The sequence below is a fragment of the Mus musculus genome, chromosome 16, assembly GCF_000001635.26.
Source record: "Mus musculus strain C57BL/6J chromosome 16, GRCm38.p6 C57BL/6J".
Classification (NCBI taxonomy): domain Eukaryota; kingdom Metazoa; phylum Chordata; class Mammalia; order Rodentia; family Muridae; genus Mus; species Mus musculus.
The window spans coordinates 96,618,922-96,634,945 of NC_000082.6; the positions used below are offsets into that span (position 1 = coordinate 96,618,922).

Consider the following 16,024-nt stretch of genomic DNA (forward strand, 5'->3'; position numbering starts at 1 on the left):
CAATTACCAATGCAAATATGAATACTAAGCAGAACAATATCTCTAGATTTAGCTGCCAGAAGCACCACTCTTCTCTGTGTGTTTAGGAGACGAATGCTAGCTTTGAGGTCAGACATGTTTACAGCAGCTTTCTGTGTGCACTTCATGTGCACAACCTTGGACTATTGGTCTGAAACTCTATCTTCCAATGCCTGAAACAAAGACTCTGACATCTACTTTTTAATTGAAAGGTTGCTGTAGATAACACATGTTGAGATTGTTTCTCTCCCCCAAATGCAATACTGCACAACACATTCAAGTTAATCACCCTTCTCTTTCCCATGTTGTATAAAGTTCAAAGGGTTATCTTCACCTGAAATTTCTAGCAATTTCTACAGTAACCCAAGACTAAGGTGTGTTGGTTTGAGTTGACACACACCTAACAAGTAATAAAGGATGCTTCAACATCCCAACTGAAAGTTCATCACATCTATTGCATTGGTGTGTGATTGAGAAAGCCCAACCTTTTATTTTCGAGGGGCACGGATATTGTTAGCATTGACAACAGCCATACATTCCAAGGGCTGCTGAACACTCACTCGTTCCTGGCCGAGCATCGGAGACATCCACGAGGGGCCCGGTGGCCTGAGACACCGATTGGTAATGCACCGTGTGAGTCACTGTCAGTGACTTCTGTTTGGCTGCCTCCCCGAAGTCAGCATCCGTCAACAGGACTGTGGAGCGGTCATCTGCAAGAGGGGGCACACAGAAAAGCCAAGTGTGTTTAACAAAGGTGAGAACAAATGGCAGTCTAAAGAGGCACACACACACACACTCTCACACACACACGCAGATAGAGAGGCTCGGCTTCTTGTGAAAACAACGTCACTCGGTGTAGCTGACCACTTGTCATACTTTGGGGTTTATGTGTTTGTCCAAAGCTTGCCTGACATACTGTACAATGTCAATGCCCCCAGTGATAGGGTTGCCCTGTGGGACAGACCTTTTCAGCTGCTGGAACACTCTGTAGAACTAAACCTTACAGTTCCCACAACTGAGGTTGGCTGTCACATTGACCTTGGTCAGTGTTTGGAGAAGGGGAGAAGGACTTTCCTGAGGAACTTGGTGGTTCCTTTCCTTTCTCCAGCCTATGTCTGAGCTTTAATCACTAAAAACTTAAGAGTACATGTTTTGACTGACTTCAAGGATCTCTCTCTTGTAAGTCCCTCAGGGCACGGGCTCCTGAAAGCTGGGAAGGCAAGAGCCAGGGCCTTGGGGTCCCAAGGAGAACAGCTGTGTGAGACGCATGTGCCACTGTCTATCTGAGGACCGTCATTCTCTTCCCCATTTCCTTTAGAGTTCTTTGACACAAAGGGAGACTTTGGTTGTGAAGTAAGGAGTTTCTGTACATTTTCAGAGACTGTGAGTCAGGCTAATGTTCTGATTATCAGTCAGCCAGGACCTGCTACAGCATGCCGGAAGGGATGAGGGGTGGGGGGTGGGGTTATTGATGCTATGTTCATCAACAACACAGCAAGCAAGGCTCCTGTGCCCAAAAATGGCTCTGAACAGAGAGAACCTTACAAAACCCAGTTGCTCAGGCTCTGGCAGGGGAGGAAAGGCCTCTTGAAGTTAGAATCAAATTTCTTGGCAGAGAAGTGGAGAGGAGGCTGCCAAGCTGTCTGCGAGTGTCCCGGCGGGTGGCACGGCACAGGTTGGTATTGAAATGAGCTTGCCAGAGCTGGGCTTGGAGGCTTGGCTCTGGAGCTGTCATTCAAACCCTCATAGAAAGTGGGATTTGCACAGATATGGAGTCTCACAATTACAGCTGATACCAGAGGACCCCCCTAGCTACGTTGGTTTGTCCTCTACAATGCAGCAGCTGCATTGTGGATTCTGGTAGGTAGTTATGTTTTTAAGATGAGATTCACGGCTGGGTTATAAACCTGTCCTGGGAAATGTGAAGTGCCTCCTTGCTGATTGCGAGCTTAGCCATTCATTCTGGGCAGAAATAAATGGTGGTCTAATGTTTGATCCTTATAACCAAAGCCCGGAGTGTTTCCTAGTAATTAGAAAACGCCATCGACCCACTCTTTTGGAATTATAGGAGACAAATGATGGTCAGCGACAGATGATGGCGGGCAGATTGTGATGGGTCTCTGGCTGTGGGTCATGGTGACATACAGAGATGACTGGCAGGCTGTCTGGTATTCAGCCAGTAACAAAGAGCTCATGGAAGCCATGTACCACTGACAGGCTCCATCCTGCTGTAACAGGCATTTGAAGGATTATGAAGGGTCTGAGGAGGGATACTTACAAATGTCCTCTGTGCCCCTCACTGTTACATAACTACTGTGACCTGCCAAGCTCCCTAGCCTCCCCGCATTCTCAAATCAACACACAGGGTGTTGGCCTAGCAGAGTGCATGGCCAAAGGTGATTAACTTAATTTTAATGCCCTATTTCTGGGGGTCAGTAAGAGAGGTATTACCTAAGTCCCAGCAGCAAAAACATAAAACCAGAAGCAAAGCATGGTCTTTGGTTTGCATTGAGAAAAACTATCATACCCTATGGCACTCAAGAGAAAGCAGGGATTCCTATTTGACATGGGCCTAAGAATTAATGGGAGTCCTGTGACTGAGGGCTCGACTGGACTTGGTCACAGTTTTGCTAATCAAAGGGCAGACTGGGCCTTGGCATTTTAGAGTTATCAGCTCAAGACACCTTTCCAAATGGTGGGACAAGGGAAGGGTGAAGGGAGGAACTGTTCCTTCCACCTGACCTCCTCTTGCAGCCTTCCTGGGAGGAGTGTTCAGGGGCCATACTGGGAGGCAGGCAGTGTATCTAGTCCATGGGGAAAGGGCTGATCTGGTGAGTGGTGGGGGATACCTCCCAAAGCAAATGCAGCTTGCAAAGGGGGAGGTCCCAGTGACTGTCTACTAAGATGCTGGTCTTGATTTTCATGGTTCTTGAAGCCTCGCGGGATTTAAGAGGCTCATGATAGCAGGTGGCAATGCCCCATCACTAGAAATGGATGGGATGGTGGTAAAGCTGAAAGTCAGCCAGAAATTCTGAGTCCACTCCTGTCTGGTGACTTTGGCCAGTTATGAAAACCTTTCCACATCTCATAGAAGAGCAGTCTCTTTCCTGTGATCCAATAGACAGTTAAGTGAGTAACATGGAATGTGCTAAAAGAGACCATGGGCTTTAGAGAGCTCTCAAAAAATGCTAGGGGCTGCCATGGTTGTTACCAATCACAGGACGGCAGCAGGTCAAGATGTTGTGTTTGTGGTGGAGAGGCCACGGTACCTGTCATTTTTCATGGCTTCCCTTAAGACTGAGAAATTTGGGTGGGGGTTTGCGGGGTGGAGATCTGGCTGTTTCTCTCAGCTTGGGATTTTATGGGATGCTGGGAATAGGGAGACAGCCTGCGTGGCGGTATTTATTTGTTTAAGTCTTAATCAAATCTTGAAGGTTTATTTAATAAAGGCTGACCTTGTCAGGGTTGGCAAGGAGAGCATAGAGGACTTCTAAGATGAAGCTTTGCAAGGCGGGCCCGAGGAGCTCACTGTGCTGTAAAGTTTTCATCATTGGAGGGACAGCAGTTTCTCCAGGAAAGGCCCAAAGTGAGCAGAGTTGGGGGACTATTGACTGGCACTTATTATTCCCCTTGGCTTCTCTACTCATGAGGCATGCAAACTATTCCCATCAAGAGCTTCCCATGCTCATAGGTCAGGAGGATGAAACATGGTGGTCTCTCATCCTACAGCAGCCACTCCCTGGAACCTTAGGTAAGCAGAGCACCTTACCTATGGTCTCCATTGTGTCTCTCTCTTCAATCAAAAGCTGAGCCCTGGGTATATCAATGTGCATTCTCAAAGTCTGCTGCTGTTTGCTTAAGGTATCTGAAGTCCGTGTGTTTTTGCTGAGAATAAAAGAGAGCATGTGTTAGGCCAACCCAGTTCAACGTGATGTCACAAAGGCACATCACTCTCTTATCAACCTGGTCTGTTGTTTAATTACAAAAGCATCTTGAAGAGATAAAAGGGCAATGTACATGACAGAAAATGCCTTTCCTTCAGTCAAGAGATTTGTATTAAGTTTAAATTTCAGTAGACAAAGGAGATTCAGAACATATATACACTTATAATAGGTGGGATCAATAATGATCAGTCTTGAGAAAGCTACCATTTCTTGGGTAAGGGTGAGAATGACCTTAAAAAGGGACATTCAGACAATGAAATATATAGTTATACATTATATATCTCTATCTATCTATCTATCTATCTATCTATCTATCTATCTATCTATCCATCTTTCACCTGACTATCTATCTATCTATCTATCTATCTATCTATCTATCTATCATCTATCATATGCCTATCTGTTTGTCTATCTATCCATTTATTTACCTACCTATCATCTACCTACCCATCTATCATCTGACTATCTATCTATCTATCTATCTATCTATCTATCTATCTATCTATCATCTATCTATAGTGAGGATAGCAGGGGAGGAAGCCTGTGAACAGCTGGGCACTGGATGGTGGCTTCACTAACAGATCTTTATTGATATCTGGTATCCTTTTGTTTTTCTTCTACTGACAAGCCATAGCCTTGTTAGCATCTCCAACATCACTTTGATTTTCCTAGCTGAGCACTATTTTGAAATAGAGAGAAAAAAACTCAGTCACTAAAATAATTTTATCTCAAAATTTGTGTACCAGAAAATTACTCTGAGAGTGAATTCTCAAGTAATGGAGGAAGTAGGTGGTAGATCTGCCTGGCGTAATCACAGCTCCGAGCTAAACCTTCATGCTGAACAGCCGACAGAGGCCTTAATTAGCAATCCACTTAGGGGTGGTTCAGTCTTTCATACAGATGTGCTAGATGTTAAAATGTTTTCCGAAGCACCCCCTTGCAAATGGAAGGCATTGGGATCCTTCAGTGAAGCTGTCTATGGTAGGCCTAAGTCCAGGGGCAGAATCTTCAAAATCTCTCAGGGTGATTTCGAGAATCAGGTTCACCTGATGGTTCCCTGACTTTACTTCCTTCCTTCTTCCTTCCCTCTCTTCTAGTGTCTGTCTGTCCATCATGCTTGTGCCTGTGTGTGTGTGGAGTTAACATTGGGTGTCTTTCCTCAATATCTCCTTAACTTATATTTTTTGAGATAGTGTCTGGTTGAAGCCAGTGCTACCTGTCTAGGCTAGGCTAGTTACCCAGCAGGTATCCAGTGACTCTGACCCAGGTAGGTACACCTGACTTTTTATATGGGTGCTTGGGATTTGAACTTTGGTTCCAGTACTTGTATGGCAGGCTCTTTACCACTGATCCATCTCCCTGGTCCCATTTGTTCCTTATGTTCAAGGGAGAGCAAGGTCTACATGGTGCACTTAAAGTGCTTTTCTCTCCAAGACCTCTGTCTCCTTAGCTCTTTCTCACCTACTCTTAAACCAAGTGGCTGATGGAACTCATCCAAACACCATGTCCATTTGAGAAAGCCCTGTATGCTGCCTGTGGAAGCCCAGGTTACAACTGGATATTTTATGACACCTCTCTTCCTGCGAATGTAAACAAAGCACCCCACAAGCAAAGCTATATTCCGAAGGTTCACTGCTCCTCCGGGTGCTTCATCTCCAACCACATTTCTTGCTCTACAGACTCGTAACTGGGACATATACCCCAATCATGCTAATTATGAGCAGCCCACATTCAACCCTTTTGGCCTGTTCCCCCCCCCCCCCCCGCATGGTCTCTATACACTTGCAAATTATTTCACTTCCTATTGCACTCATGGTTAAAAAAGAAGAAGAAGAAGAAAGGGAACCAGTGCAGAAATTCACACAGTGGCAGTTGAGGTCCCTGGGGGATGATGTGCTGCTGCCATATGCTTCTACCCTCTGACTTTCCACAGAAACACACGGGCAGCCTCTATCCTGTGAATATCCAACAGACCCGTTCAGAAGCCATGGAGGACTCAAGAATGTCCTTGTGCCAAAAATAGAAACCGGAATGGTTCCTTCACCTTAAGAATAGTTATGAGGAAGCAGCTGGTCTGACAGGCTCTGAGCACCAGGAACAGGTTACACTCAACTGACAATGAAGGATCCCTGTCTCAGGGACATAGGAAACAAGCTAAGTAACCGCTGTGAAGACTCTGCTGGCATGGGACAATGACACTGTGTGACAAGGACAGTGAGGAAGTGAGGGCTAGAGGGAGAGTCCCATATCTTCAGAGAAGATGATGCCAGGCCCCACAGTGGAAAGGCAAGCAAATGGCTCAGTGAACCTTGAGACCCAGACCCTTGCCAGTGAGGCCCCTGTCTGTACTTCCTGTTCCCTTTGGAGAGAGCTGATCCCCTGCCCTGCCCCCCTGCAATGTCCTTGTGATGCCTGCTTAGCAACCATCTTTTCAGTAGGCCAGGTTGGCCCTGCGGGGGAATACCTCCTGTCCTAGCCCCATTCTCTACTTAATTTAGTTTTCTTGGCACCGTCTCTAGCATATGTTTAATCAAGTCAATTAAACATATGTAATTGGCTTATCTTATTCATTATCTGTCTCTCCCACTGGAATCACATCTCCACAGGGATAGACGCATCTGCTCTGGTCCTTACGAGTCCCCAGAACAGCAGGTGGCCAGAGGAGGTACTCAATAAGTATTAAATGTGTCATGTTATCTTGTGTGACAGGCTATAAACTTAGTAACCTTAGTCCCAAAGACTTTGCCGTGGTTGATAACCTTCCTGGTCTAAAGGGCTAAGATCCAACTAAGGTGTTTCATGATATTAATATTTATGGCCATGCTTGGGTTTTCTATTGTTTAACATACAAAGGATGATCCTCAAAACCTATTACCATTGGTCATTATAGTCACAGGAAAACGTTAAACAATGTAATTAGTAGAAACCTATTTGCAACCTACAGGACTCTAAATGTTTTTAAATGTGGAAGCAAAATGACAATATAAGATTACATAGCACAGGACTCAGCTGAATGTGTTAGCTATCAAAATATGACCTCTGACTAGCCATTCGACGTTTTGCCACTGTTTGATTAAAACAGCAGTGGCAGGGAAAGTGGAGGGAACTTTATAAGACACTGTCTTCCTGTGTCATCCTGTGAGTTTGTTACCACTATGATTCTTCAATTTCTTATATGAGTGTGTATATAAATGTGTGTCTGTATCTATTAGTGGGTATGTGTGTGTCTGTGTATATGAGTGTGTATCTGTGTGTATGATTGCATGTGTATGAATGTGTGTAAGCATGTATGAATGTGCCTATGTATAAGTGTATATCTGTGTCTATGAGTGTGTGTGTACAAGTATATGTGTTTGAGTATCTGAGTGTGGTTTTGTATCTATGAGTGTGTATTCATGCATATGCATGAGTGTGTGCATAAGTTTGTATGTGTGCGTGCGTATAAGTGTTTGTGCATATATGACTGTCTGTGTATGAGTGTGAGTATATGTATACATGCCTGTGTATAAGTGTGTATGAATGAGTATATTTATGAATGTCTGTGTTTCAGTGAGGGTCTGTGTGTGTGTGTGTGTGTGAGAGAGAGAGAGAGAGAGAGAGAGAGAGAGAGAGAGAGAGAAGAGAGTGTGTTAGGGAGAACTAGTGGAGATATACTTGTCTCAAATATAAACAAATGTCTCTGAGGTACAAAATAACTCCAGACAGACAAGGTCATATCTGGTTGTGACATCTGGATGGACATTTTGAGGTTGTATATACAGAGACATGAACAAGAAAAGGCAAGGTAATTTAAATGTGGTTTGAGTTTTCTCTAGCACTGGCTCTCATATTGACTCTGGTCCTTGGGCAAAGGTGTAAGTTGGTAGCTCCTCAGAGCAAGGCATTTTCCCCAGTTGGGACACTGGTAAGCAAGCATGTTCTTCTTTTTCTTTTCTCTCCGTGTGCACGTGTGTGTGTGTGTGTGTGTGTGTGTGTGTTACATACTACATACATGAATGTGCCTGTGTGTGTATACACAGAGGCCAGAGGTTGATGACAGGGTATCTCTTACTTCTCACCTTACTTTTCTGAGCCTGGAACTACCACAGCAGGGAGGCTAGCTGGCCAGCAAAGCCCTGGTATCTGGCCAGCAAAGCCCTGGTATCTGATTGTCTCCATCCTTTAGCACTGGGGTTATAGATCCCTATGACTTTTTTGTGGGTGCTGAGAATCCAAACTTGGACCCTGGAGCTTATAGGGTAAGCTTGTTATCCCCTGAGCTATTGTCCCAGCCCAGGTCTTTGTTTGTTTGTTTGTTTTCTCTTCTTGATGAAACAAATGGAAAAAAAAAATCTTATTTCAGCATAGTAACTTCACTGTCTCTCCTTCCCAGCCAATTCCACCTATTGGAAGTACTTGGAAATACTTTTCCCAATAATGTTGTTCTTTGGAGGAAAACCAAAACTAGCAATAGGAAATGGTAGTAGTTGCTAGTTTTAATGTTTTTAACATTAGTTGATAGCCAACGGGTAAGACCATGATCTATTCCCGTCCAACATGGTCTTTCAATGCTGCTACCTGCCTATCTGCCTTACCAATGCTTTCTAAGATCTTACTCTGGGGCTAGTGGGGGAAGGCTATGTAAGCATGTATTCTGGGTCTCAGGAAAGGCAAAACTCAGATCATTCTTACCCAGCAGAAAACAAAGTCCATGGTTTCACATCCTTCAAGCACAGGTGTGAGTTATGGACGGGGGACCTAGAGGGCATTGGGACAGCTACTAATGGGAAGGAGGGACTGGAAAATCCACACAGCAAAGGGAAACCATCCCACAATTGCCTGCAGTTTTTCAGGAAGCTGAGAGGCCCTACTGGGGGCCTGATTAGCAAAATGGCCCTGGCAAGGGGCAGCTGAGGTAAGCAGTGGTCACACCTGTCTAAAGAGGCACTAAGAAGAGCTCTAGGCAGCTCTCACCACATACACAGTTGCCTACTTCCATGGCAGGGCTTTTTGCAAGAGCAGCCAGAAAAATCAAACTGTATGGGAGATTACCTCATTCTAAATGTCAATTAATTCATAGTTTTCAAGCCTACATTATAAAATTTGTTCTGCTGAGTCAGTTAGTCATTATAAGTCAAGTGGCTTTTGCTTCTTCACCTTTTAGACGCTTTATCATATCCGACAAATCCAGAGGAGCCCGGATACAACATATGGGGCTACAAAGAATGCCTCTTAGTTGCTTAGTAAACAAATGTGGATTTCCAGATGAGCATGGCGTTGGGGGATTTTATGCAGATTTGTGTAATCTCCTACATAAATCTGATGCTTTCTGATTAGAACTCCATCCTGAGGTAGATGTTCTGAGGGAACTTGGATTTGTTTGCCTTTCACCCAAGACTCTTGCAGCCATCTGTCCATTGGATAAATTCGTTGATGTGTGAAAAGAACTTCAAATTCAACACGACCCACACAGGCCCTGGGCTCTGATAAGTAACAGTTCTCAACCTCAACCACTAAAGAATCAAAATGTCTATATTCTGCCTCTATTCTCCTATTCTTGGCATAGGACATCAATATTCTTCTAACTATGTCACCCAACATTTCAGAGTTATTCTAGATTCCAGCTATATTAGTGCTTTATCTGGGATGCACACAGGTTTAAGACACATCTCCAACAATGCCTCTGAGAAACAATCTTGGCACAGCAATGGTACCTGACCTCTTTCTCTGCTGCTAAAGGTACTGGTAATTTAGAACATGGACTCCTTGTGAATAGCAGCTTTACATGTGTAGATGAAGAAGATACACCCTTGTCTTCTCCCAAGCAAGACAACATAAAATGGCGACCCCATGTCCCCTACAAGGGGTCCTGATGGTTTTCTTTTTTTCTAGACCCTTATCTTCTGGTTTCATCTTTTATTTGGCCCTGTACCAACCTGCTCAGTATCACACTGATACCATTTTTCAGGGTTCAGAGGTTAGAGTGCACAGGGAAACATGTTTGAAGTTAAGGGACTGGGAAGTGGGAGGTAGGAAAGGACAGAATCCCTCTTCATGCCATTATGTGTTCTCCAAAGGCAACACATTTACCTTCATGGTCTTCCTTGAACTGGACTAACTCTTTTAGAAGTCTTGGAGGCTGTCTACCTGAACAGTAGCAAAACTCAAGTTCCCTGCGGCACCTCTGACCCTGTCTCAGTGGTCCTAGCTTCAATGGTCCTTGTCTCAGTGGTCCCAGCCTCAGTGGTCCCTGTCTCAGTGGTCCCTGCTTCAGAGTCCAGTCAACAACACAGCCATGCATGGCATACATAAAAACAGTCATTTGTTGTCTGTGTAGCCAACCACACATCCCATGAATGTTTTGGAATGTAAATGAAGACTACATGCTAAAATGAGAACATGTTACTAACCTCAGATCATCCTTATCATTAAGAAGTAATCAAAGCAAATTAGAACTGTCTTTTGACACATAATGCCCAGGGAACAGTGAGTGTCATGTTCTTACCTCATGAGCATTTCAGCTAAACTCTTTGCATCTGGGGAAGAGAAAGCTGATATTAGTATAAGATCAATAACTCATAATCAACATTTACTTAGAAGAAATCAACTCATTATAACCAGCCCTCCAGTTACATGGCAAGCCATTTCAAGTGCAATTGTTTACCAGGGTTGCACTAATGACCAGGGGCTTTGTGGTTCCTTATTTCTTCTACTCTTTTATGGGTTTTATTTATAACAGAAAGATGCATTAGTATCCCACAGCCATAAAATTGCAGACATCTATTAAAGTTTTTATTACAAACTATTTGTTTGTCACTTCTAGAAAAACCCAGTTTTATTTTCAACAGTCAAAAAAATTAACATTTGGGGAAAAGTCATTTATGGAGAACAAACCCACTCTTTCCATTACCCAGGAATGACACGTACGTGACTTAGGTCCAATCTGGATCACATTAGAGCGGCTTTAGTGTAGAGCTCTGTGGCCCCCAGGTTGGTCACTGAGTTTTACAAGCTTTGGATGTTTTATTTTAAACTCAGAAATAAAGCTTTATTGTACACCCCCTGCTCCCCTGCCGGCCAGTACACTGTTTATGGAGACCTGGTTATCACCCCTGACACAAGGAAACAAATCTCAAAATACTGTAGGACAGATCGACTTATTTGGTAACACTATTTAGAGATGCTCGCTTCCCTTAAAATATGATTTATGCTTTTTTACACATTCAATCCTGGCAAAAGTGAAGTTTCCTTTCCTGGAACACTGAAACCTTTTTTTTTTTCCTTTTAATTTCTTTCTTTGCTCTAAGACTTCATGTTAGGGATCCTGCTCAAGGAGCAGAAGTTTCTGGAAATGAATTTATTTAATGGTGTGTGGCTCCATACTGAAGGAACGCCTATGTAGGGACATTTCCACCTCCTTCTCTCGGGCTGTGATTTGCCTGTTATGTCTCATGTGTGGGAAGACATGGAGACAACCTCAGGTCAATTTCTTATCACCCGGAACCCCAAAGACCAGAAAGCTTGTTCTAGAAGCCACCAGGTCATGCCTATTCCCGTTGGCAGCCTCAACATGGTGCACAGATGGGTTCAGTCTAGAAGACAAAACTGGCCCCCTCTATTCCACCCACATGGAGAAACACAGGAAGCAAAATAGCACTGAATCTCTCAGCTCGTGTCTTTATATTTGTCTGTGAAGATGAAGTAAATAGCCCGAGTCTCTTCTCTTCCTGAATGATTTAACACGTACAAAGTAAATATATCTATGGAATGCCAGAAGCTGGGATTAATTAGCTCCATGAAACACCCAACAGGGGCTAGTACAATATGCTAAGAAAGAGGACCAAACTTAACACTTGTCTTCAACTTACACTGGGCTCGTAAATCTGAGATACCCAACCCCTACACTTGGCCATATACTGTGTCTTTGCTTCAGGTCAGCCTCAGCACTCCCTGGGGGCTTCTCAGGATGATGGGTAGGTGTCTTGGGCTCCACAAAGGACAATAGAATTCCCAAGTGTTCATCTAACTGCAGAGGTCTTGACTGGCCTCTTTCTCAGGCTCAGATCACTTCAGGATTTAGCTCCAAAGCCATGTCAGTCAACCCTGCCTATATCGACCTTTGAGAACAGATGTCTTCCTTCTGTTTGAGCTACCATGCCCTGCTTCCAACTCAGCTGATAATTTGAGGGAAGTTGTGCTAGTTGGAATTCCTTCTTTCTACAAGCTCCCTGGAACTAAGCTGAGTAGTTTGGAGTTTGGATGGCCTGAGTAGGGTAGCATGACCCTGGAGCATGCTCTAAGGATCTGTATCATACCATGCTTCTTAGGAGTGCAGGTTAAGTCCCTCTTAGTATTACTATGTGGCATTTAGAGATGAGGAGAGTGAGTTGTGAATATGTCCAGTGGTGAGAGGTCTGTCCAGTGTTTACAGCACGGACAATTTCTTTGCTGTTTTAGTGGTCCTTGATACCTGGAGCAGAATGAGAGTCAGACCCTGAGGGGTACCAAGGAACAGACACCTGGCCTCAGCAGGGTAAGGGAAATTATCTAAGGATAGTGGTGTATCAGGATGGGCCAATCTCAGGAGCTAGGGAGACTGATCTGTTTAGAAGAGACTTGGAACTTGAGGGGTTAGAATTGGTGGGCCATGCGCTCCACAGAAAATTTACAGGCACTGGAATAATGTGTGTGTTCAGGAAAGGACAGCTCTGTTTTACTCAATAGAGAGTTCGCTTGCATGGTGATGGATGAGGGTGGCCCCAACATCATAGAGGTGACTAGTGTGGTCTGAAAACTGTTACCTGGCTAAGATGAGGGGGATGCTGCTTGCAAACATGGTGGTAGAGGGTCGGGGGGGGGGGCAGACCCCAGCATTCATCATGTCTCTTACTCAGAAGGTTTAGACAGGAAGTTGGGTACAATGTTCTGCTACCAGCTTCCTACGGGGGTCCAGGTGAGAATCTGTGAGCACTGGGTTAAGAATTCCAGTAGTTTGGGGTTGCAAATGATAGTGTTATGTGATGTTGCCTTTGGAGATAAATTGAAAAAAAAAAAAAATCAGAGCTCTACCAGTTGTGATAGGGTGGGGACTGCATGGAATTCAGAGAAAGGCTAGAATTGGGGTGCACAGGATGAGACCAGAGTCTGGTAGGATATGGAGAGCTGGGGGACCTGTTTTAAAGCTAGAAGGTGTTAGGTGAGGCTGTTTAGAGACTGGCTAAGAGTCACATTAGGGAGGGATCTGAGCAGAGATGAGACTTGGAGCATTGTTCACGTTCACATAGGGAGGGGTGAAGAGCCGGAGGCACATCTCAGACATGCTTTCATTTAGGGGAAGGAGTGTTTCTGGAGCAAGTGAGTACATTTTAATAGTTCTGGAATATAGGATCTCTAATGGTGACGGAGGCTTTCAAATTAGCTTCCTTAATGAAATTTAGGATCCTTTCCCTCGGGCCTCAGGCAGCTATCGCAATATGTGCTACCTTTAGCGGGTCCAGAGCTGGGGTTGCGGGCCACCACAGTGGCTGTCCGCTGCCGTCTTACACCAAATGCCCCTTAAGTTCTAGGACACCCAGGGTGAGTTGTTCTCCCCCTGCAACACATATTCTCATAGAGCTTTATGTTGTTGGTTTTTTCTAGCTCAGACACCAACACTAGGTGATTCCTGCTCCAAGCTGGGCTTTCCATTCCCTAAAGAAGCAGCACCGAGAAGGACACTTGACTTGCCCTGTGCTTCCCTGGGCCACCCTTGCGATGGATGCTCTCAAAGGGACTCCTGCCGAGGAGCTCTTCAGCACAGTGTTGCTCAATGGGAGCTTCCATGGTGACTCCAACACATTTTCCATTCTACACTGCCCCACCCCCAAACCCCGAACTTGCAACTTCTCCAAGTTCCTCCTGTTCCGCAGCTATGGGTTCTCTCTGCTCCCTCCTGGATCCAGCAGCAATTGACACCAGAGCTCTTCTAGTTGCCTACAGCTGAATCTTCCCACGTGCCCACCCATTTAAATGCCTATATTCTTTTTCTTCTTCTTCCTCTTTATCTCTTGAGTACAGCCCAGTCCGTAAGTAGGGAAGTGGCCCAGAGACTTTTTCAGGGCACTCTTTTGTTGCTGTTTTGAGATAGGGTCTTGCTATATGGCCCAGGCTTGGTTCAGACTCCTGATCTTGCCTTGGGCCTTTCCAGTGCTGGGATCCCAGGTGGGTACCCTCTCACCTGGCTTTCTGAACCTACAGCTTTCCCCTCTGGTACTACAATTCTTGATGCACTTTCTACCTATCCATAGTGATGGGACCATCAGGATCCATCATCCACAAGCCACTCAGATGGTATCACCACTCCCGTGTCTGGGTTGAGTGTTCCCTTCTTGAGTTTAAATGCTCTAAAATTCTCAAGTACTTCTCAGAGGGCCTGATTTCTACTTAATTTCCTACTTAGGACTCTCTTTTATGAAAAGCTTGGGGTTTCATAGTGTCCTTTATTCAACCAGCCTGAGTACAGACACTGGCAGGATTTTTAATTTTTTTTTTATTCTCTTCCTACACACTTATGAGAGTACCATATCCATTACTGAAGTTGAAAATGAATTTTTACAACTTCTATAGAAGACTTTACATTTCTACTGGTTGAATTTTATCTTCTTGGCTGCAGCCTTTCAAAGTCTCATGATCTCTGGATTCTTCTTTCTGATTCCTGCCTTCATTCCCACCTGTGTGAACCTCGTACCACAGTTTGCTTAGCCTTTCACAGGGCTCATCACAACTTGCTTATCAATCAGCCCTGTCAAAACAGAGTGGGTCTGCCCAGACTTCTGCTGGCTCCTTTCTTAAGCTTATATTAACTTACTTCAAACTAGAAGGCTCTGAATTAATTAATTTTTGAATGGGTGGATATTGCCTATCACCTAGCATCTCTCATTGGCCTTTGATTAGTCTAAGGTTATCCACAAAAATTTGGGGATTATGTATGGGAAGGTCTTTGCTTTGAAACTTCAAATGGTCTCAGAACTGGAAGCCTGTGGTGACCCTATTCCCGATCTTTTCAGTGGCAGGAGTGGGGAGTCTTCAGTGAAATATCATAGATTAATTGATATCTATATTTTGCTCATTGTCTTTTGGGACATGTTTTATGTCAACTCTAGAAAACCAACTCCCTCCCCACAACCTTGCCTACTGCAAAGGTTTGGGGAAAAATAGCAAGCTAATCAGGGCTCCGGTAATTGTTAAACATTTTGAGCTTTCCCTGTCTCTGTCTCATCTCATTTGATTTCCTTCTTTCCTTTCCTTTTAATTCCCTTCCCTCCCTCCATTTCCTCCTTTTTATAATCCCTGGTCCTGCTGTTCTGGTTCAAATAGCTCTCCTCCTGCCGCACACCAGAGCAGAGCAGATGTTGAGTGGCTTTCCTTCCACCTGCCATCTGTTCTGTGAGAACATCACCCAGAGCTCAGCTCTTCCTGCTCAAACACAGCCAAGCAGGCCTGGGCATAGTTTTCTACATTTTCACATATTTCAGACATAGACATAGACTGGGTGACATATCTCCTGAAGTCCGTGGCCACTTCTGCACACTCCTCTTGTCTCCTCTCATATTCTGTTGGGTAAGTAGTGATAGAGAAAGTCCACCAGGCTGGTCTGGCAACAGAGTATTTTCCAGCTCCCAAATGATACAGGGAAGACTAGAAGACAATGACAGAGATCACGGTGACCAGGTGTCACGGGTCATCTGCTTGTGGGGAACAGTTTCATGTGTGTGGTGTGGTGGAGAACTATGAGGGTCTGGCAGTAGGCAGGGAGCCATGTGGCTGAGTATATGATACTGGCTGGCTTCCAAGTAGTCAATGGCAAAAGTACTCTGGGAGAGGTATGGTAGATATTCAAGTCACAAATTATATATCAATGTGTCAATAAAATTAGGGATCATATGACAAAGAGTGATGAGGTAAAAAATGAATTAACCCAGGGTTTTTGAAGATGGGAATGACATTTATTATATGCCTTTGATAGCATGCTCACTTCTTCTGACTCCATGAGTCATTGCTAGTCATTAAAACCTTACTTGTGCTTACCCTGACAGCCTGTCTCT

General features: G+C 44.5%; 1 protein-coding gene across 5 annotated transcripts in view; it reads right to left on the reverse strand.

The window, feature by feature from the left end:
• Dscam (DS cell adhesion molecule) overlaps positions 1-16,024 on the reverse strand; it is a 583,662-nt gene that overhangs the window by 31,470 nt on the left and 536,168 nt on the right. For 4 of the 5 annotated variants that reach the window (XM_006522886.3, NM_031174.4, XM_030248963.1 and 1 more), the window contains 3 exons: positions 10,447-10,477; positions 3,788-3,903; positions 579-728 (listed from right to left, as the gene is read on the reverse strand). In XM_006522886.3, coding sequence (XP_006522949.1) covers positions 579-728; positions 3,788-3,903; positions 10,447-10,477 — 297 coding nt within the window. Of the gene's footprint in view, positions 1-578; positions 729-3,787; positions 3,904-10,446; positions 10,478-16,024 lie in introns of those variants that run through there. The other variant, XR_003951753.1, reaches the window with a different exon arrangement.